A 23,733-nucleotide genomic window follows, 5' to 3' on the forward strand; every position below is an offset into this window, starting at 1 on the left:
ATCCTTAGTCTAGATTGTAAATTCGATGTGTAAAATTACATCAAACTTTGGACTGTGAATTGACAAAAGGGAGGGAATGAGAACACATGCGAGCCCACACGTACACCCTACCGTCGGTAAATGGGGATTACAGTAAAATGTCAGAAATTGTTGAATAAATCCCCAGAAACGACGGTTATTCCTGTCTACCCACGCACATACATGTACACGGCCATCACCTCCATTCTCACGGGACAGGTCCCCGTGCCTTGCGGTGTAATTTCCGCACATTCACATACGCACTGCTGATGCTACGCTCAAATTAATTTTGACCTGGTTATAACTTATAAATATACTCACAATTTTCAGGAAAGATTTTGTGGATCTACATCTGTATCATATGAGAGTTGGTCCTGTTCCAAATAATCGAAATGTAAGGTCACAAAATTACACAGAAGAACAAAGTCGCACAAATATTAAGATTTATGGCCGGATAACTTGACGATTCGACGCAGTAATCGATGGGAACCGTGCGTGCGTGCCGACCGTGCATGACGCGCGGCGCGGGCGGGCGGCGAAGCTAGTTGCTTGTTGGTTAATTTTATGCTTAGCAAGGTCATGAGTGGTCATGACCGGTCATGACGTGCATGTGCTTTGCTTTGGTCCACGTTCCAATTCAATGCCCCCCCCCCCTCTCAGGGGCCGCGGAACGGTTTTCAAAGACAAAGTGGGGGGCTGAGCCAAAAGTGTAGGGGGCTGACCATGCAAAAAATCACGATTTTATGGTCATTTTTTTCGTTTTTGCCCAGAAGGAAAAACCAGTTCCACTGGACCAGTTAGACCAGTATAATTTTAACTGGTAACTCTGGAAATTGGAACATTGGTTTACTGGTCTAACTGGTCATACTGGTCCAGTTAAAATTTTACTGGTCCAGTTAAATAAAAATTAGACTGGTCTCGAATTACTGGAATTTGATACTGGTCTTGTTTCTGGTGGTTAATTGTTGCTGGTCTCACTGGTCTTCATACTGGTATCCAATTTCAGCTGGTCTTTACTGGTATTTTCTACTGATCTGACTGGTCCTCGAACTGGTCGAACTGGTCCTCGTACTGTTGTTGTTTGTTGGAAATTAATGGCGACCAGTCATATTTGACTATTACCGCCAACTCGTTTGGTCAACTATTATTTCTTTCTTTTCTTTCGACGTGTCCTTTATAATCGTTCCTCTCCTTTCTTTGTTTGTTTTTGTTTTTTGTTTTTTAATAATAATTTTTAACTGGTCTTACTGGATCGATTTATTACATGCATTTGGTTTGTTATATACCATGGTCAGTGAAATATGATGGAAAAGATGGTTAGTAAATTAATCTTTCTGCTGTTATTTTAAATGTGATGTATGAAATTACACATTTTCATTGTGAATTAGTTCACACACTTATTTTTTTTTATTTTATTTATTTAGAAAGTTTTTAAACAACAATGAGTGCCATTGCAAGGATATACCATTTTAAATCTTGATTTTTCGTTTAAAAACAGGAAATATGCAAATGAGGTAAACCACGTGATCAGCATCATCAGAATTACTGGTATTACTGGTCTTGACCAGTTCAATTTCAAACAATGAATTACTTTAGAACAGTTGACTCTGTCAGAGGAATATATCTTGCTTTGATCTTAATCTTTTAAAAAAGGAAATAATTATTTTAATGATAATGTTAATACTTGATAATTATGATGATATTAATAATAATAATTACAATATCAATAACAATGATAACAGTAATAAGAATGATAACAACAATGATCATAATAATCATAATAATTATGATAATTATAAAAAGAAAGATGATAACAATGATAAATAATAACGGTAATAACTTTCTCTGAATTGCAAGATTCATTTTCCATAATTCGTCATATGATCTGACTTTCAATAAAGTCATTATTTATTGGACCAGTACAACACCAGTTTGATGAAAAACAATTTAACTGGTATTACTACTTTGTTTGAACTGGTCTCCAGTTGATTTTTACTGGTCCAGTTAAAAATCAACTGGTCCAATAAACATATACTGGAAACCAGTAAAAATCTACTGGAAACCATTAATTGAACCAGTAGCATCAGTTTGATGAAAAACTATTTAACTGGTATTACTAATTGCTTCAACTGGAATGCAGTTGTTGGAACTGTATTCCAGTTGATTTTTACTGGTCCAGTTAAAAATCAACTGGCCCAGTAAAAATATACTGGAAACCAGTAAAAATCTACTGGAAACCAGTAAAAAAAATGTACTGGTCTTACTGGTTTTTCCTTCTGGGTGTACACGGTTTTGGAAAAAAGTGTGTGGGGGGAGCTGAAGCCCCCCAGCTCCCTCCCCCGTTTCCGCGGCCTCTGCCTCTCTCTCTCTCTCTCTCTCTTTGTATCACCCACTAGCCAGACAAAAAAATCGAACTCTCATTATTTTCTACACCGTATTAACACATACTTGTTGAATATTGAGGAAAAACTATCTTGATTTGACCCGGGATTTGACCTATTTTTATATCAGTTGAGATATTAAAATGGCTTGAATGTTGAATTAGAATAAAATGCAACAAAACTATGTACAGGCTAAAATTATATATAAAAAAACAGAAAGAATGTTGCCCCGAAGCCTCTTACAAGTAGAGTGTAATTATCACATCACGGGATAACTGCGTGCATAATACCATCTTTAATTCACTTAAAGGACTATCAAAATGATGGTTATAATGGATTTGTTGTGACGTAAACTATGGATAACAGTTAGTATCCAATGCAAGCGAGCGGGCACATTTTCCATAGTTGGCAGAAACAGATTGATTATCAAATCGTCTTTCAAGGGAGTGTAATTATGGGAGAAATTGCGGTGGTGAGCAGAGTTGCTTCAGTCGTCATGGTCGTTTAAAATAATATGCACTGAAATAATACAGAGGATGATAAGGGTATATGATCAATAACGTAAACTTTAGAAGGATATGATCAAGAAATAATATAAAAAGAGCAAATATAGGGATTTAAATATAGTCGAGTTTTGTTCAATGAAAACTCAATTGCTCTTTGATCAAAGGTGAGATGAGAATGAAAAATGGATGTCCTAATGTTTACATTTGAACTTTAACTTGCAAGAAACACACTAGTCCTATAGCGGAGGTGGAAAATGGGGTTAGAGAAAGGGTGAGGGAAACAAAGGAGAACTGCAATGTTGTCATTTAACCGCGCGAAGCGCGGAAGCAAAATTTACATATCTACATTTAGAGCGAGAGTGCACAAGTCGTTTTGCTAGAAAAAAAAAAGAAGAAAAGAATTAAAAGAAAAACCATAAAGCTACATTTCTTCCTTTTTTCCTCCTTAATTTGCTTTTCCTCTTCTCTCTTGTTCCCCTTCTTTTTTTCTTTTGGGGGAGGGGGCCGTGCCCTCACCGCTCGCGCTTGTCCTAGAGGGTGTATATCCGGGGGGGGGGGGTGGATGTGCGCAGGATGGATGGTAGATGTCCTAAAATCCTCCCATTCTTCTTCTTTCTCTTTTCCTTTTTATTCACTGTCTCCATCTGAGCCCAGGATCTGAACATTTGGAAGTCGACTTTTCCCCTTATCCTCTTCCCTCATGACCGACATGTGATAAATCGTCGATTAGGCCGTATAATAGAAAGCTTCAAAGATAGATAGCCCAGTACGATCGTTAGCATGCGGCTAGGGATGCGTATAATTATGCCGGCGCATTGTTCGGAATGCGCACAAAACACATACTTGGATGTGAAAATACGGCGAATATGTGGAAGGAATGATTGTAATATCTTCATAATAATATGCAAGTATATTCAGCTAAATTTGGTATCATTGTACACCAGGAACTATATAACGAAGACCACCATTGTATTTTGAGCGCAGCAATAGGCAACAATTTGTACGAAAAATGCTCATGAAAAAAAGTTTTGCTAAAACCCCGCGTTATCGAGTGGTTTCGTCCATTGTTACTTCTGGAGAGCGTTTCAACTTTCATCCAACAAGTTGTCAGATCCGACAACTTTCCTCGATATTATATTTACATATGCAAATTTCAAAGTAAAGTGCCATCTTTTGAAGGCTACAAAGCATACATTGTCAGTAATAAGGACCTGGAATACAGTATTGTCAAAAAGAACAACAAGTTAGCTATTCATTTTAAGAAATGGAAATTAATATTATGATCACTCAATTTTTTTTTATTTGCAAAATAATAATATGCTTATATTACTTTTGAAGCCTTATGTGACTTTAAAATGTTGCTAGTATATTTTTCCTTTCCCGACGAAGGTCACCAAAATTGGGCTCATATCACAATGGTCTGTCTTTCCGTGCCGGAAATTTTGACCAGTTTGCATGATTTGTAAATAACCCCAAAAATGGTTTAGCCCTCCTCTCTTTCCACTCACTGACTTTTATTGATTATATTTATACTTGTGAATTCCAAAATAAATCACCGTCTTTTGAAAGCTACAATACTTACACTGCCTGTAATAATAACCTGGAATATAGTAATGTTAAAAGTGAATCCCCTATGAAAATGGGAATTTAATTTATTATCATGTTACGTTTTCAGCGTATAGAAGTTTACAAGATGACTGTCATATTGGGTTGTAATATGTATTCGTATATCTGTACATGGATATAAGCTGCTTTTTCGTATACATTGCGTTGTCATGTTTTATTTTTGTTGTTGTTGATTATTATTATTGTTAAAATCACTGATATATTTTTGTTTATGTTTTTTATTATATTTATTCAATAAAACACTATAACAATAAAACTTTCCTCGATTCTGATTGGTTTAGAAGCACTGCTTCTATGGCAACTGTCGGATAAAACAGGACTTGTCGGATCAAGTCATTTCGTGAAACACTCCCCTGAAGGGAAATTTCTTTCAACTTCAAACTTCATGATCACTTTAAAAACAATTGAGTAAAATGCACCTTTAAATGGAAATAGTTTAAACAAGCCGTTTTTTGTTAAAATGGTTAAATAAATGAAAAATTTCATTTACACATGTTGTATCCCTAAAGAGTCAATTTTCGGTAATATTGAACAAAAATTGGCAACTAATAAATTTCTTGGAAAAATATTGCATGGCGATGTTCTAGAATCTAGAGGACCTTACCTTTGCCTAGAACATTTCATGTTCCAAAACCAGTTCGGCGCACTTTTGCTCACTCCTGGCCCAATGTGAGCTGGCTCCTTGATTATTATATTGCATTGGGAATATAAATAGGATGATCTTCCTTTCTCATAATTATACAAATTAAGGTTGTGATGCTATGCTTCGCTCAAAAGCTATGTTATTGCCTTTCATAATCCACAATGATTGTCTTTCATAAAGCAAATTAATTTGGTAATAACAGGGAAAACCATGAATAATGACAAAGAAAGCCTGAGATTTATTGCAAAAAGAGGATGCAATCATTTATTAATTTACAACCACATAAAATTATCTCCAAGTTGGTGAAACTGAAAAAAATATGACAGAAAAAAAGTTGTAAAACATAGGACAAAGCTGGTAACATGTTTACGTGAATAGTATGGATAGTTACAAATAGTGATCCAAATTGCAGCACATTATTTTATAAAGAGAAATTTATTCAATATCCAATGACTTAACCTGCATGAGGATGATATATGTTATACCTGTCATAATGTAAGGGGTGTTACAACCGATAATGTCGCACCAACGCATAATGTCACATCAACGCATAACGTCGCAGATTGCGACAATAGCGCGTTTTCGCCCAGCGTCGTACGACGTAGAACGTAAGGGTCGTGTGCAAAAATCGCCAACTTCCATGGAAACATAGGCCCGAGCGTTCTTGAGCTCAAATCACGGACGGTTCTTCCGCAAATTAGCGGGCGTCCGCATTAGAACGTAGGATATGTCAACAGCCATCAACAGCCAATCAGATCGCTTGTAGAGCGAGCAAGCTGAGCTGAGCCGCGCCGACAGCCAGTTCATAGAGCGCGGGCGCGGGATTTTCCCTAGTAGTGGTGACGTCATGCAGTCTACGTACTTCCGGTCGATCCGGATCCGTTCAGCGATTTGCGAAACTGCTTACAAGCGAGAGTTGAGCGCGACGGACGCACGAACCAAGAGATCGTTCTACGTCGTAGATAGCGTCGTACGACGCTGGGCGAAAACACACTATTATGCCAAGAGCGTCCAACGCATAATGTCACAGTCAACGCATAATGTCGTAGCTTTTCTACTAACGCATAACGTCGCAAGTCTTAACGCATAATGTCTCAGCGGTGTTCGGTTCAGGATTCGAGTTTAATATAAGACATAAAATATGTTTTTACTGATTAATTTGTGCAAGCTCTGTCATCTGAAAGTTTTTAAGAGCGTGTTGGGGGGGGGGGGGGGCAGGTGCGGATGCTGGGGAGGGGTCAGTATCGAATTCATTGTCAGGAGAAGGGGGTGGACTTTGAATAAATTTAAGTGTGTGGACTAGTGAAACGCAAGTATAAGCATATCACCATTCATCTGTGCATATCGCTATACATGCAATTCAACTTATTTTGCAGGAGAGTAAAGTTATCTAGCTGAAAATTAAATACAAATTTAGTTACATTTCATTGTTTTTCATGACATTTTAATAAAGAAATCATATTTCGTATTGTTACTCGGAATGTGCCATCAATATATTAAGAATTTAGCGCGCGATTCGCGCTCGCATATACTGCCAAAAACTGCTCAGAATGTTCATTGCTTTGGTCTAAATGCATCAAATAACAAAAAAAAAGTTGAGCTCGCGCTCCGCGCTATCATTATCTATATATGCAATGTGAGATAGCCTATCTTGTTTGTGATAAAGCGAAGTAAATGCACTTGAAACTTCAGTCTTTAGTTGGGACTGCTCCCTCTATAAACCAACAGCAAAAATTGGCTTTTAGCCGCCCATGGGGAAACATGAATGTACTGTATCAGAAACAAGTACATGCGTGCTCTGACCCTGGACTCCAGCAGGGACCCAAAAGTTGGATCCAGCGGCCTAGTCGCGCTTCACACTCCATTTTGTGAAACATGCAAAATAAATTTTAGTCCCCCTCTATCCCTTTTCCTTTGCCACCCACCAGTTTTAAAATCCTGGTACCGCCACTGATCGGAAGCTCTCGTTATTTAGAAGAGAAACGAAACGTATGTAAATAAATATGTACACAGTTTTTTTTTTCTGTGAGGAGGGAGTGTGATCATGTGAAAAACGAATCTTATGTGATGTTTAATGATTTCGTGCACATTTTAGTGAAGTGTGTGAAACTCTTCAGTGAGAAAGGAAGGTTTTCACCTTTTTCCGGGGGGAGGGGGCATTAATTCTGCCCCTCCCGCTACGTACCAACATGTTATTAATTTATCGCATATGCTCCCCTCTCCCCCACGGGAGATTTGAATAGGACCTATCGCTTTAAGATTGTTCATACGGTACATTCCGAGTTACAATACGAAACATAATTTTTTTCTTAAAATGTCATGAACGATAAACGATAAAATATTAGATTCTTAAAAAGTGACCACTCTTTATCATAATGAATTCAACACTGCCCCCCCCCCCTCTGCATTTGCGCATGTCCCACCAAACACACTTTCAAAAACTTTCAGATGACAGAGCTTGAATGAAGTACTGAGTAAAAACATATCTTATATATTATCTGCAACTCGATTCCTGAATGAAATACAGCTGCGACATTATGCGTAAAGACCTGCGACGTTATGCGTTAGTAACTTGAGCTACGACATTATGCGTTGATTGTGACATTATGCCAAAATCATCCAACGCATAATGTCGCAGTCAACGCAGCATAATGTCGCAATTGCGACATTAGCGCGTTTTCGCCCAGCGTCGTACGACGTAGAACTTAAGGGTCGTGTGCAAAAATCGCCAACTTCCATGGAAACAGAGGCCCGAGCGTTCTTGAGCTCAAATCACGGATGGTTCTTCCGCAAATTAGCGGGCGTCCGCATTAGAACGTAGGATTTGTCAACAGCCGTCAACAGCCAATCAGATCGCTTGTAGAGCGAGCAAGCTAAGTCGAATCAAATCGAGCGCGCGCCGACAGCCAGTTCATAGAGCGCGGGCGCGGGATTTTCCCTAGTAGTGGTGACGTCATGCAGTCTACGTACTTCCGGTCGATCCGGCCGCGTTCAGCGATTTGCGAAACTGCTTACAAGCGAGAGTTGAGCGCGACGGACGCACGAACCAAGAGATCGTTCTACGTCGTAGATAGCGTCGTACGACGCTGGGCGAAAACGCGCTACTATCGGTTGTAACACGGCCTAACAACGAACGTAGCTGATAAGAATGTTGATTTGAAGACAGTAAAAATACCATTTTCCTCGTAATTTTGTGCAAAGGGGTAGATAACTGGAAATGGATACAATTATTTTCTTACATTTAGTAATAAACTAACGAAACATGCCCACACCAAACTTGGAATCTATGCACATCAATAACTCTAAAACGAGTTAGTGAATATAAATCTCATTGCATAACAGTAAAAAAAAATGATTATGATAAATCAAATGTAAAATGTGCAAAATGTAATTTGTATAATCTACAGCAACAACCCTTGCATAAATAACATTCATAGGCTTCCTGCTAAATAATTTCACAAATCAGTTGAATAATTCAAATGCAAAATTAAGAAAATTTGGATTGCAGAGAGTGAGATTCAACATTTTTATTGTCTCTATTAATGCAAGTATTTCATTGATATTAGATACAACCATCTTTCATCACACATCTCTATGAGTACATGTATGTTGAGTAAAGACCCAACATTGTAAGGTTAATGGGTATATCCTAAATTTTTACACTCGACTCAAAAAGATAATAAATTGACTACCAAGCAAAGTAATATGCCTTAATTGGCAGTGAATTATGTGAATCCCAGAATTACCAGACACAGTTGAGAAGACTTATTGTTGGGTACTGTATGTCATTATATTAATTAAAATGTATATATGTCCATTAAATCTAATTTAATTTGTCTCATTGGAGCCTTGTGGCTTTATCAAACTAAAGATGGATACCTTTAATTACCAATCTATGTATGTATCCCCTGAGAAGTATACAACTCAATTATTATTGTTTTTTTTTGGGGGGGGAGGGTGATAAAAATGATGAAGTTCTGAGGACATCAAAATTGCCATGAAGGAGGATAATACAAATATGCAAAACCTGGTATGAAAGGTAAATAATTTTAATTAATCACTGCTATAGGTGTCTTTAAAAAAATTATTTTTAAAGCTCAATGGAACCCCCTCATCCAGCCAGCCTCTTTAATAAAATATGAATGATTTCTTTTCAGTATTTGCAAGAGTAAATCATTTCAATTTCCATACTTTTGAAAACTGCAAGATTAAACATTCCTTTCAAAATGTAAGCCATACCATAATAATTTACACATACAGCTACAGAAAGGTACACAACTTTGTGAAAAATTATTTTTATATGTTTTACAACCACATTAAAAACCCACATATAATCATTCCGTATTCTGATCTCAAACATAATTTTTGATATATCACTCATACATTTTATCAATGATGTAAAATGCTGGAAGCATTCTAAGGTCACCCAGCTCTACCTGTGTATCAATTTCATATTCATACCTAGCAGTATTCACACTAATTGATGATGAAGAGTGTTATAAGTAATTAATTAAAGTTGTAAGAAAGGGAACTTGTGCGAATAGCTGGCTTCAAAGCATAGCAAAATAATAAATCAAATGCATATAATATAGAAAATAAAAACTACTGCCTTTTTTGCTGGGCTTGGAACTAAGAAATCATGAAACAAACAAAAAAATGTGCATAAGCTGAAACTCAAACACAAGGCAAGTAAGGACAAAATAATGATGAAAGCAAACAAAACATTTCTACAGTGAAACTCAAGACTGAGATATCAACTCATTCATGATTCCAAGATCCTGTTCCATATCAATTTGCTTTAGAAAAACAAAATGTCATATCGGCAAACAAATGTTCAATCTCAGCCAATCAGATGGCATGATTTCAGTAGCTTATGACAGATATTGCAAAAAAATGTTGAGATTTATGAAACAGGTCCTATTTGATTACTTCATGAAAAATGGGGTTAATATGATGTTTGTTTGAACACTTTTGTATACTTATATGACCGTGGAACTGAGCAAAATAAAGTCATCATGACATCCAATTTAAGTGTAGTGAAAAGTGTATCACAAACATTTCATAGCCACCAAAATTAATCAAACTCCATTTCCATCAGCCCAGTGAAACATTATATAATATATTTACAGGACTTCTATATATTTCAATCAATAAGAATCAGCCTGTACTCCAGCACAAAACTAACTTGTCAAATTTTTAAAGTTTGCACAAATATGATATTTAGGATTAATCTTGATTTAATTTAATTGAAACTTAGCAGAAACGCCATGTTAAAACCACCATAGAGCCTTCAAAATTATTGCTACAAATCTTATGCATAAAATCATCATTAATCAACATTAGTCTTAGAGGCTAAAGCCATTGCCTTGCATGCATTGGTGATCTGCAGCTGGCGCATCTCTGACAACTGTTGACCTGTATTGCTATACCCTCTGGGGAGGGCGCTATGAGATTATGACGTCACATGCATGAGGTTTATAGCAGGAATTGTGTTATAGCAAGTAGTTAGTAACTTTGTCCTGGATTCATTACCAAAATCACCATTCTCTTTACTGTTGTAATCATAATTGCAAATTATTTAATAGTTCAAACAAGAATAAGCTGTTAATTATTCCGAAGGTTCATAATTCTGAAACACGTTAATTGCCTACACCTTGATGTTTATTAATCCGAAAACGAAAAAGGATTTGTTAATCCGAACATTAGTGGCGTTATTCAGAAAACAAAATAGGGTTCCTTATCCCGAAGGTTCGTTAGTCCGAAAATGAAATAAGGTTCGTTATTCCGAAGGTTCGTTAATCCAAAATTGAAATAAGGTTCATTAATCGTAATTTAATCCAATAAATGAAATTATCTGAGGCAAAGCCGGGAAAACAGGAAGGGCAAGCGTGGTGGGGCGGGGGGGTTAGAAACACTGTTGCTGCTCAATTGTTATGAAGATGGGAAGACAGGTTTGGCAGAACATATTTTTGTTGGGGGGGGGGGGCAATGTCAAAATGGGCATTTTGGTGCAAAAGGATACCCTCTCACCATAACATTATATCTGCAGAAATTTGTTTTGTGTTTTGACTTTTGTAGTAATTAAGTGGAGCAAAGCCCCTTTGGAGTGATATTTGATTATATATTTATGCTTTATTTTTTATTTTTTTGTTCGGAAAAAAATTTAAATCTGAAGTTGTAAAACTCTCTTTTTGGTTAATCGTGGTGCCTAATTACTGTTAAATGGCATCCTTGCGTAATGTTGCGAGCACGAATCGCAAGCTCAAACATACAAGCATTTCAACAAGAAATGAAAATTAGCATTCAGAGCAGTAATCATGGGCATTTACAAGGCAGTCTTGACCACAATGTTTGGCAAACCTAAATAATTTATCACATGTTTAGTTATTTCATTATTTCCATTATGTTTCCTCAAAACAAATTCTATTTCCATGAAGTTTCCCACTCTTTTCCTGTACAGCATTAATTATGCCTGAATCAAGCCTGTGTCTCTGTGGTTTTTATGAATTGAATTATATACTACTTTTAGTACAATACTGTATTCCTATAAATGAATACTTTTAACCTTAGCAAAACATTACTGTTCATGAATTTTAGCTGCTCAATGCAAATGATCATAAAGTAAAAGGATAGCCAATCAGCTGCAAAATTTATATGACAAACATAAGTTGTAACATTCTATTAACATGATAATTTCATATTTTGCTCAAATGGCCATCTCTTTAACATTTCAATAAATAACAATGTATGTTTTCCTTATTTCATGTTTTCAAACCTCTTGTAAACAATTCTATTTCATATATATAGTTTGAATATACCTTAATATTTCACAAGTTCTATAAGAGAATAATGTGGGTGGTTGAAACTTGAATCTATCCTTGCTTTATGAAGTCCTATGGAATTTCCTTTCTTACAACAACAAATAATATACTTGGTTCAGTTGGTTGAAAAGGCTTAAGAAAGTGCTAGTACTGCAAAAATTTAACATTCAAATAATACATCGGCATATAAAATATCTGCACATACAAAAAAGATGCTTTAGTGGTAAGTGGTCTACACAATATCAAAAGAACACTATCAAATATCCATGTACAATAAAAACAAAATATGACTGTCTGGAAAACAAAAGATTATCAAATTTTGTGCGATCTTGGAGTCAACATTCTCAAAGTCTTTTTAACAATAATACAAACACTGGTGACAGTGTTTCCACAGATCCAAAACAAATTTCCCGAAACTAAATCCCAAATTTCCAGAAATTCAGACATTTCCTGGAATTTTCAAGTTTGATTTTTTTTTTAATTACAGTGAGCCTAAATTTGGTCCAAGTGACCAAAATCAGGGAATTCGTTTTTTTTTGTTCACGTCCTCTTTAATAATAGGAACAAAATTATGAAATGCGAGCGTGAGCAAAAAATTTGGAGCTACATTACATATCGATGTAAACAATTCACATGAATATTAAAAGTTGCAAAGTTTAATTGTTGTTTACTTGTAATTTTTGGAGTACCGGTACCCGGAATTACCTGGAATTTTTTCATTACTCGAAAATTACCTAAAAATGATCCGGATTACCAGGAATTCAGGTAATTTCCTTCAAAGTGGATACACTGACTGGTGAACACTGGTTAATCATTGTATATGTGCGCTGTGTCAATACTTTCATAGTAAATTTCTTTAAAATAATGGGGCATGTTCCTGTTTTTCAGCATATACACAGATATACATGTATACTATCACCTTCTGAACTACACCTGTATTTTGGCATGAAACTTATTTCATTCAGTATTACACATTATATTTCAAAATACAATTCTTATAAACAAATTACATTCTACACAGCTGCTGCTGCCACAAAACACATGAATACAAATATTCTCTTCAAAATGACACAGGCTTTCATTCATCCATAGATATACAAATGTTTAACATATTTTTTCTTAGGACAAGTAAATATATACACCTCAATTATAAACATAGTGGCCAGTATACAACAAAAATATATGCTTTAATTTCCATATTATTACAATATATTGAACAAAATATGACTATTTATTATGTTCAAGTAAAGGGACATTTCTAGCAAGGACAAACATTAGCATTTTTCTTGACTGGCTGAGGCTTGATGTTACAATTCATAACTACCATAGGTAACATTATCAACATGTATCAGGCATTCTGTTCTATTTCACATATTTTCAGCCAAAGTAACAATGTTCAATATATCAAAATGCTTCTCCTGGGTACATCTCGGTCATGTCAAATAACAGTTAAGATAAATAGCCTATGGTACATTCACATGCGAATATCCAATTATATTTGTTCTTAAAATATCTCATAACCAAGCTAGATGAACGGATAATGAAGTATCATCCACTCATCTGTATCAGTGCAAAGGGAAAAAAATGAATGACAATAATGAAAATTCTTAAAAATGTGAATCCTCAAGAAAAAAATCTAACCTTGTGGTGGAATCCCCAACCCAACAGAAAATAACACTTAGAAAACTGGAATGTCGCAGCAGCACACACATTTTCCAGCACAATAACACTGCAAGTACGCCTTCACAGCATATCATATTCTGATACAAGCATTCTCAAAATGGCTCATATAATACAATTTCATACACAATACAGTGAACATTTATGATTTCCTAAACAGTAATTTTTTTTTGTATTTCAGCGCAGAATAAAATATCAATATTTCCTAATAGTTTTGACAACTGTGTTTTTTTTAAATAGCAACAGTGTGCCGAGGGGATGTAAGAGGAGTGATTCTTATAAAAAATAAGTTTTTGGATAACTTGAAGCTAGAAGCATATCAAAGTGATCACCTTTTTTATCCTAGTCATGGTTAAAAACAAGACACCATTGTGCCAGGACTCAATTTGCTGCTTGTACTGTAGTACCAAGACACAGATTTTGACAACTGATATCATCATATACATGAGGGCAACTAACAACTATCAATTTGAATCAAAATAAAATGTAGTTATGTCCTAATTTCTGTAGCAGTGCAATGTTGAATAATCATTTTATTAAATAGAGTTCACAAGATAATTATTTGTATTGTGACATTAAAAAGGTTCATGTCACATACTGGTGAAACCTCAGTCTTTGGCCAACATCAATACTGCAATAACATCAAATATACGTGCATAGAGCTATTTGGAGTTACTTGCTAACTCAGCACACAGCACGGATTAAGGAGCAGCACAGTATTCATTGAAACCTTGAAGAATATTACATCTAATGTGCTAAGTATTGGAACCTTCTGATTACAACAATTTAAATGCAGTGTTCACAAGGATGATGTCAGGAAAAAACACTGTTGTCTACAGTCTGCAGTTCAATACAAGGTTTATTTTTATGATAGCCATTCCAACGCTACGATGGTGTTATCACCATTCCAGTTTGACAGGGTACTCACCACTTAAGCAAGCAGTACAGTGTAGACGCTTCTGTTTTCTGCTCTCCTCAATCTGCATGCCTTCCATGACAGCCATTCGAAGTCCCTCTATGGACAGGTAAGCGATGCTGTCTGCATTGAAGTAATTAGCGAGTCGATCGACAGGGATTCGGTTTGCAACGAGTTCCTCCCTAGTTGGGATGTTGATGCCCATGTAGCAAGGATTGGAGACCGGTGGGGATGCGACTCGTATGTGAACCTGGGGAACGATATAAAAATACCTTATGTATGTAGATCAATATGTTCTCTTGACATTTTCTGTCTGTATTAGTTTAAGATTATCTACAGCAGGATCAATCAAAAGATATAGAATTAGTGAATAACAAACACCTGATATAGAGAACAAGATAGAAAACCTTGAGGGAACAACTGATTGAAAGAGACAGAGAGATACTGTATTACATGAAACCTGTGAATTTATCTAGGAATGCAATACATTTCATTAATGTGGATTTATACAATATTTTCAAAAGGGAATATCATTTTTAGAATGTAGGTTTAAAGTCTGAATTATTCTTCCCAAATAAAACTACATGGTAATTTAGAGAAAATTAAAATATAATAACATGGTGAGATGCATACGTATCTGTTATATTTTTATGTGAGAGACATCAAAGATAGATGGAAGAAAGAATGACAATAGAACAAAGAATAATCAATTAATACAGAAAGAATGAAATTGAATCTGTTTTCATTGGCAAGAGAGGTCTATCAATTCTATGTTCATTAGACCCCCCCTGCCAACTTACACTTCATGACCCAATACACTCGATTAATTTCATCTCGCCTGATCAAAATAGAAATAACTCAACATGTGGTCTATACCTCTTTTGCTCCACATTTTTTGAGCAGCTTGATGATGGGGCCTATCGTTGTTCCTCTCACGATCGAATCATCAATGATGATAATGCGCTTGCCCTTGAAGTTCTCTGTGAGGGCGCCAAACTTCTTTGATACACCAAGCTGCCTCAATCTCTGGTTTGGCTGGATGAACGTCCTTCCAACATACCTATTCTTGGTCAACACCTCCATGTAAGGGATGCCAGACTGAAAATGAAATGATAATACTTGGCTGTTATAGAATACTTGGATTTAATCATTGTATGTGGTGAATTTCGTTTCATCACATTTTATTATGTTCTTCACAATGAAAATCATTCAAAAATCTAGATAATGTCACATTAAAAAAAGTGTTAAACCTAAATCCTTGGAAAGAAAGTTTCTACACTTATTGACCAATCTCTGTACTACAATTAAATTGATCCATAAAGTCATGCCTGAGAGAGCATGTATTTACCCTATCTATTCGCGCAATATTTTCGCTGCGCGAAATTTTTTGACCACGCTGCTCAGTGACTTTTTATTTTCAAGTCTTGCGCATCTTTTGAGAAATTTGCGACGACCGGGTACGCGGTTCCAAAATTACGCAATATTTTGTAAGTGCATGTCAGACCAAACATTGCTCAAAAATGTGATTTCGTGTACAAAGTCAATGCAAATTGTGTTTTCAACCCATCATAATTGCATCATGATTATTTTTAGTTTTGCTGGTCTAAATGGATTTATTTTATGCTGTTTATGATCTCAAAAGAGTCCCCGTCAAAGTTCATTGAAAAAACAATAAAAACAAAAGGTCTAAAAAACAAAAGGTCCAAAAAACAAAGAAATACATAATTGCAAAAAACTATATAATACATAAGAAATTCTTCTGATATCGCAATTTTTTTCATGTTCATTTTCTGAGAACACCCCAAAGAGTTTCTACACCAAAAATAAGAACATTTGGAGCTTTATTTAGGGAATTAGAGGATAAAGTATGATTTTGCATACTAATTACGCATAAATTGGCATAATTAATAGCAATTTGCATGAAATAAATTAAAGGTATAGTGTATGATTGGTTGTTCTCAGAAAAGGGCAATGAATCAATTTCAAAATTATTACATTAATTAAATACCTATATTATTGCTCGATTTTATCACGGAAAAAAAACTTGCATAACTTTTCTATTTTCATGATATTGAGGGGTGAAACATGTATTATATATTTATCGGTTAACCGTTTATACTTAGGACCTTTCTATTGACGCCCTCTCGGGTTAAAAAATAAATTGATCTTAGAGCACTGTTCGAATAATGCATATTCATTACGACGTCATGCATATTGATGAATACGTCATCGCGCATGCGCAGTATCTAGAAATCCCCGTATGTGTGTAGCTGAGAAAGCAAATGTCGAACGGTGCGTGCAAGCTCAAAGCGCCGATGCCAGCCGGCTAGCGACTTGTTTACGCTTTGCACACAAGCTACCGGTTCACATCACAGTCACAGGACATTATCATCGCATGCAAAGTACGTGAGTATAGTCTACACATATAGACTGAATAGTGCGTGTATGCGAGTATCGATGCACGTTTTGGAATTTTAATTCACAAGCAGATGATGAGCAGAGAAAATTGAGGGATGGGGCAGACATGACGTACTCGGCAAGATTTCAACAACAACAAAAAACAGTGACAAAATAGCTATTAATTTTGCAGCCCTGCAAGGAAACTTGCATCTCGATTTTTAATAATGAGAAGTTCAGTATTGCTCAGCAGTAAAAGTGTGATTTTTATCTGGGGATATATATATACAGGACCGAACTCTGTGCTATAGACCCAGAGTTATTAATTCTTCTTTATTTGCTTGTTTAAAAAGCACAGTCACATGCAATCATAAAAATATACACAAAGTACAAATAATAACATGAGTACAGGCAAGATACAATGTGTATTTGGGTCTCATTCCTAAGACGGTATTTACAATGAACGCGTGGGGAATCCGGGAAGCAAGGTACGTGAAGAAGACTACGCAAACTTGGAGAAGCAGAAGAGAACAGACCAACGTAATGTGTAAGCATGGAGCTATTTATAGCCCCATGGTGTATGATTTGTGTATCAATTTCGAGGAGATCAACTCGCTCACACACACTCATGCGAGCCCATGAGCCGGAAAGTTGGGGGCGGCAGAAGAGAGGGTGGTAGCCTTATTACCAATGGACAGATCTAAAGCTATATTCTATGGACGGATGGAGCAATCTCCTTGGATGGAGAAATGACTGAAGATCGAGTGAAGAGAATGAATGATGGATTGATAGCTGGGCCTGGGTATGGGTGTATTGTATCATCCGCCCGATCATCCGATGGATAGGCCGACTGATAACCCCCCAGGATGGACGGATTGAATGGATGAACGAATGGATACCAATGATAAAATGATGAAATAAAATGAATTGGTGGCTGGACAGATGAGCTGGTCATGTAGAAAAAATAGCAGAAAATACGCATTCGCTCTATGTTTATTTGAGAAAAAAATGTAAATGACTGCTTGTACGTGCTTGGCGGTGAAAATGACAATTACACGGCTCACACTTTGTTTGGGGGCATGAGAGGAACCACTTGCTACGGTCATCGCAAATAGATTCTCTGCCTCTTTACAAAATGAAATGGAAGTTACAGCACTGTTAGGTATATATGGGTTTCGGGATGGGTTTACCCCACTTATGCGTACATGATATGATCTTGGTACAGGTAGAGGCAGCTGCATGCATTGGCCTTCAGTTTTTTCATAGTCTTACGGATTAGACGTAGGCCTATAGCTACCGTTTCGTGTTCTACCAGTGGTATGGGGTATTAAATAGGTACGGCAATATGGGTCGCGGAACAGTTTTCAAAGTGGGGGGGGGGGCTGACCATTCAAAATATCACAATCCTAATGTCATTTTTACGTTTTTTGTACACTGTTTTGGAAATAAGTGAGGGGGCCGGGGGGCTGAATCCCCCCAGCCCCCCCCCCCCCGGACCCGCTTCCGCGGCCCCTGAGGCATGGGTTGTAGGGGAGTTGCACCATGGTCGCACACAAAGTGGTCGCTAGCTACTTCCACATGCTCGTCCCAGCCTCTGCCAAGATTGAAACTTCATAGAGCAAGGAAATTCTGAGATTTGCTATGTAAACAATACCGTAGATTCTGTTTCGGCACGACCAGTGGCGTAACAGGGGGGGGGGGGGGGGCAAGCTGCCCCCTAACGGATTTCACTGGAAAAAACAAAAAACAAAAACGGGGAAAAGGGAGGGATATTTTAACAAACATAAGGGTGAAAGGGGAAGGGGAAAGAAAAGGAAAGGAGGAAAAGGGAAGGGCAAGAGAAAAGTGAAAGAAAACGAAGATTTTTTTTAATGGAAAAGGACGGATATCGGACGGAAAAGGAATGAAAGAAGAACATTTGAGAAAGAAAAAATCATTCCGAAATAGGCCTATATTTAATGCAATAGAAAACATAGCGGTAAATGAAGGTCGGAATGGAAATAGTCAAAAGCTACATTGGAAATCAAAGAAAAAAGACAAGAAAAAAAATTAATGACACAACCGGGCTGCCGAGGAATGAAAATAAAGAGTGGGAAAAAAGAAGGACTGCTTACAACATAGTGCTATAAACTTGCTAAATTTTATTCAAATAAGCTACCGGGGCAGTTGCCCCAGACCCCACGCGGTAGGAGCTCTTCATCTATAACCTTCAAATGGCTCTGTAACGCTCCTTGTAGGGACCATTCCTTTAAGTTCAATCACTGGCCTACAAGTGGTTCTACACCCAAGAAGTAATAAAATAAATTATAGGAGACAACGTATGATGAAACGAATGGAAACAATGAAATGTCAATTTCGATGGGCAATTTTTTTCTAGCTCGATTTGCTCGCGTGCTGGCGACTTTTTACAAATTTTCCCACATTGCTATGTTTGGCCACCTCAAAATATTCGGTTCAACTGGGTTGAATAAATGTAATGTGTAAAAGCTATATTATGTATATACCTGCGATTTGATAAAAAAACCGGCAATCTGCGAGGTTTAAATGGCTTTGATATCAAGAAGGGGAAAGGGGCGTCACATAAATAGAGTACATGCAATGTCACTGCATGGCGTACATGTTGGGGGCGGGGGCTTGGGGACCATCCGCCCTCAAAAAAGAAGATCTGTGACCAAGATATAGAAATAGAAAAGATGTAGAAATAGAAATTGAGAAAACAATGACATGAAAGAAGGAATAATTTTCTGGATTCCCTCGCTTAGTTCACTCGCACAAAAAATAATGTTGTTTGCGTCGAGTTGTTGGGTCATTTAACGCTAAGGCAGTGGCAGCATGGAGTTGAAAGTGTGGGGGCTGAGCAGAAAGGGTGAAGGGGGCTGGCCATAAAAAAATCACATGGCATTTTTTTGCGTTTTATCTTGCTATATGTTTAAAAGATGTAGAGTAACCCGAACCCCTCAATTCATAGGTTCCAAAATATGATATGCTGCCGTCGTGAAATAGGGGAAAGAGAATGAAAGAAGTATCTGGACTATTGAATACACAACCGAAAGAATACGAGGTCGAGACGGTCCGAAGTGATAGCTGAGTGTAAATAAACAAAATAAAATACCAACGAAAGTTACACAAAAACAACAACAAAAAACAATCAAAATGGTAGAATACATGAAAAAGTGGGTGTTATCATTAAAGGGCATAATTATCCTGTAATGCATTTTTAGAGTATATATAGAAAGACGAATTAAATGTTGTATTATATCCGACGCCTTTAGCTCCACGGCGTCATCAACATTTTACAACTCAGGCGGAAAATAATGTTGAAATCATTATTGATGATAAAGTAAATTTACTCGTCTATATATGGCTTGTAAGAATAGTTTGGGGCGGGAAAAGCCTACCTTTGGAAGTAAAGATGACATTCTTGTTTGAAAATGATGGGCAGGTCCCGAGGTTTAACGGATATGAGATGCACATTTTTCATGTTGCCGATGAAAATATTCTTGCCTATTATGTTTTCATAAACTCCAGGAGAAAAATGATAATTATACTTGTGAATCCTCACTGAGCGGTAATTCGATATGTAGAAGTATATGAATGCACAGCGGTCAAGGGGCAATAACTCACAAGTGATATATTTCTTTGAATCTAGGCATATACCAAAATAAAGCTCACACTTCACTTTTGGATTCCTACTTTTTTCCCTTTCTCAAGGGCCGCGAAACGGATTGGAAAGTGTGATGGGGTGGGGGCTGCCCATGCAAATAATCATAATCCGATGGTAACTTTTACGTTTTTTTTGCAGTGCGTGGGCCGCAGCCCCTCCCCCCGTTTCCGTGGCCCCTGTAATACTTTGATTATTTGTGACATTAAATTTTTCTTACGGACCAATTTAATTCATAAGTTTCCGTGTAGCCCTTCTCCCCCTTTTTGGCTGATACGTTTCAAGCATTTCTTTGCTTTTGGAGTTTTACTCTGCATTTTCTGCATTGTTCATGATAGTTATATGCTTTTACATTCTTTATGTCTAAGTCCTATCTTCATACAGTTAAAACATTGTCAATTGTATTTCAGGCCGTATTATGATTATGCTACATGCATTGTAAATTTATTTTGTTTATCCAATCAATAAATCGAAAAAAAAACTTCCAAAAAAGAGTTGGAGAACAATATTGAAATAAAAGAAAGTCCCTTTGAAAATGTGAACATGAAGACTATAGACACAACCGGATATAGGAATTGTATAGCAACGAAAATACAGAAAGATAAAAACAATACTGAATTAATCAAGAACTCATTAATTCCAAATTGACAATGATAAGTGACCAATAGCGTAAAATGGGCAAAAATTGAGTTGGACAGAATGGCGTATCGGGCAAATGTCTTGACATTCCTCATAACAAAACACTGATTGTGATAGATTTTGACCTATTATTGAGATGATAATTTATTTCCTATTGTCTCTCAGTTCTTTCCTATTCTCTTCTGTTTTCTTAACGGTGATTTTTTATGGGCCGGGGGAGGTGTCCATGGCCCTCACCCCATCTGTAATCCAGCGATTTCAACAGAATATAATTGAAACAAAATATCTACATGGTAGACAAAAATTTTAGTCATGATAGTTCATATCATTGATAAATGATAAAATAATGACGAAATACCATGTGTGGTGAGCGGAAACAATGATGGAACGTTCTGTTATTTGACTATAACAGATATAGGTTTCGATCCCGGGGGTGGGTGGGGTATATATCCCCCAATATAATAATAATGATAACGATGGTGTATTAATAATAGTAATAATAATGTACGTAATTATCATGACGTTGGAAGTGATGGATATCGGATTTACGCACTAATGACCATTTATATTGTTTTTCTCATTATTTTTCTCGAAATCAATTTTTCTTCTAATGTATTGCTATTGAATGAAAACATTCCTTTCGGGAAGTGATACTAACTGCGAATTTTTTTTTTTTTTTAATCCAAGATGAAATGAAATAATATCCTCATGTTTATATTTTTATACATGATATTATCATTTTGAGATGTACACATCCACGCAAGTAAGCGCATTGCATGGCCTGCTTTTTGTGTTCCGTTTTAAATTTTCTCGAAGTTTCCTTTATTCAGGTTCATGTTGTAAAAGGGTGGAGAATATATAAAAAAGAAATGAGAAGTGAAATTTAAAAGAGTGCATGAAAGGTTTTTTTTTCATCCATGAAAACCGATGACAGTTCATGCAGGGCTGTCGCGCTCGACGTATCATCCATTACATGAACGTGAAAATTAAATGCTCGGTTTGTATAAAAACTATTATCTTATGCTTTATCTTATGCGCTGTCATTGATTACTCATCGACATACATAGATTGTGATTAAAATCTACAATTTTCATGTCAGACTGAATATAAAAAAATAAGATAGCGCTTCGCGCTCGCATTATTTGAAGAGTTTCGTTGCAAAAGGGGTTAGGTCCACTTTTTACCATTCCGAGAAAAACCATGTTTTTTATTCTCACTTACTGCAATACTCTTATGAGGAACTAAATTGTCATGATGTACTACCCTATCATGTGAACATAAAATTAGGTATGAAGTAAATCTACCTGTCTTCAATTTTTTTCTATATATTCTTTTAAAAATTATCATTGTGGACCTAACCCCTTTTGCTACTAAACTGGAATGAATCCAATCTATTTTGATTAAAAAGGTGATTTATTTTTGCCACTTTTATTCACGTTTTCATATGTTTCGAATTTCAAAATTTCGTTGTTTTCATCAGAACGACTAAAATTTTAGAGGATTCGAGACAGAAAACAAAATAAATAATGAACAATGGACCTAACCCCTTTTGACAAATGAGCTCTTCAGAGTAGTTTGTTTGCAAAAGGGGTTATAGGTCAACTCCAAGAATTTTTTTTTTTTAATTCTCCCCTATTGCAATATTCTTATGCGAAATTTAATGTTTGTGATACCCTACCATGAGAACATAAAATTGGATATAAAAGAAATCAACCAGTCTTCATATCTTTAAAAAAATTCTGTGTGGACCTAACCCCTTTTGCAACTAAACTGAAATGGACCTAACCCCTTAAAAAAAAGTGATTTTTCTTTGCCATTAGATCACTTTTTAATGGAAATTTCAACTTTTTTTGGAATCACCTTATAGAGCTACTACAAATCTATACATTGAGACCAAAAAAAAATCATATTTGATGAAAAATGGACCTAACCCCTTTTGCAAGTGGGCTCTTCATTTATTGAGCATGTTACTCTTCCTAATCATATTATGGTTATAAATAGTGGCTAGAATGTCCCTGTTTTATGTCTAAATCTTTAAAGGACAAGTCCACCCCAACAAAAACTTGATTTGAATAAAAAGAGAAAAATTCAACAAGCATAACACTGAAAATTTCATCAAAATCGGATGTAAAATAAGAAAGTTATGGCATTTTAAAGTTTCACATCATTTCACAAAACAGTTATATGCACATCTCGGTCGGTATGCAAATGAGGAACTGATGACATCACTCACTCACTATTTCTTTTGTATTTTATTATATCAAATATGAAATATTTTTATTTTCTCGTCATTGTCATGTGAAATGAAGTTTCATTCCTCCCTGAACACGTGGAATTCCATTATTTTAACATTTTATGCTTCAGGCAAGGATGTCCTAATCATCAAATTTGTAAAAATTGAAATATTGTATAATTCAAACAATAAAAAACAAAAGAAATAGTGAG

The 23,733-nt window shown here is 36.2% G+C and overlaps 2 protein-coding genes across 3 annotated transcripts in view; both read right to left on the reverse strand.

Annotated features, from left to right (window-relative positions):
- LOC129261007 (copper-transporting ATPase 1-like) overlaps positions 1-519 on the reverse strand; it is a 40,292-nt gene extending 39,773 nt beyond the window's left edge. For both annotated transcript variants that reach the window (XM_064114222.1, XM_054899033.2), the window contains exon 1: positions 340-519. The gene's annotated coding sequence lies outside the window, so the exon portion shown is untranslated. The remainder of the gene's footprint in view (positions 1-339) is intronic.
- Positions 520-5,411: 4,892 nt separating this feature from the next.
- Positions 5,412-22,754, reverse strand: LOC135157767 (amidophosphoribosyltransferase-like). Its single transcript, XM_064114637.1, has 2 exons — positions 15,468-22,754; positions 5,412-14,841 (listed from the first exon to the last, which is right to left on the reverse strand). The coding sequence occupies exons 1-2, from the start codon at positions 15,672-15,674 to the stop codon at positions 14,575-14,577; spliced, it is 474 nt and encodes a 157-aa protein (XP_063970707.1). The 5' UTR covers positions 15,675-22,754; the 3' UTR covers positions 5,412-14,574.
- Positions 22,755-23,733: the final 979 nt, after the last annotated feature.

The sequence above is a fragment of the Lytechinus pictus genome, unplaced genomic scaffold, assembly GCF_037042905.1.
Source record: "Lytechinus pictus isolate F3 Inbred unplaced genomic scaffold, Lp3.0 scaffold_19, whole genome shotgun sequence".
Taxonomy (NCBI): Eukaryota; Metazoa; Echinodermata; class Echinoidea; order Temnopleuroida; family Toxopneustidae; genus Lytechinus; species Lytechinus pictus.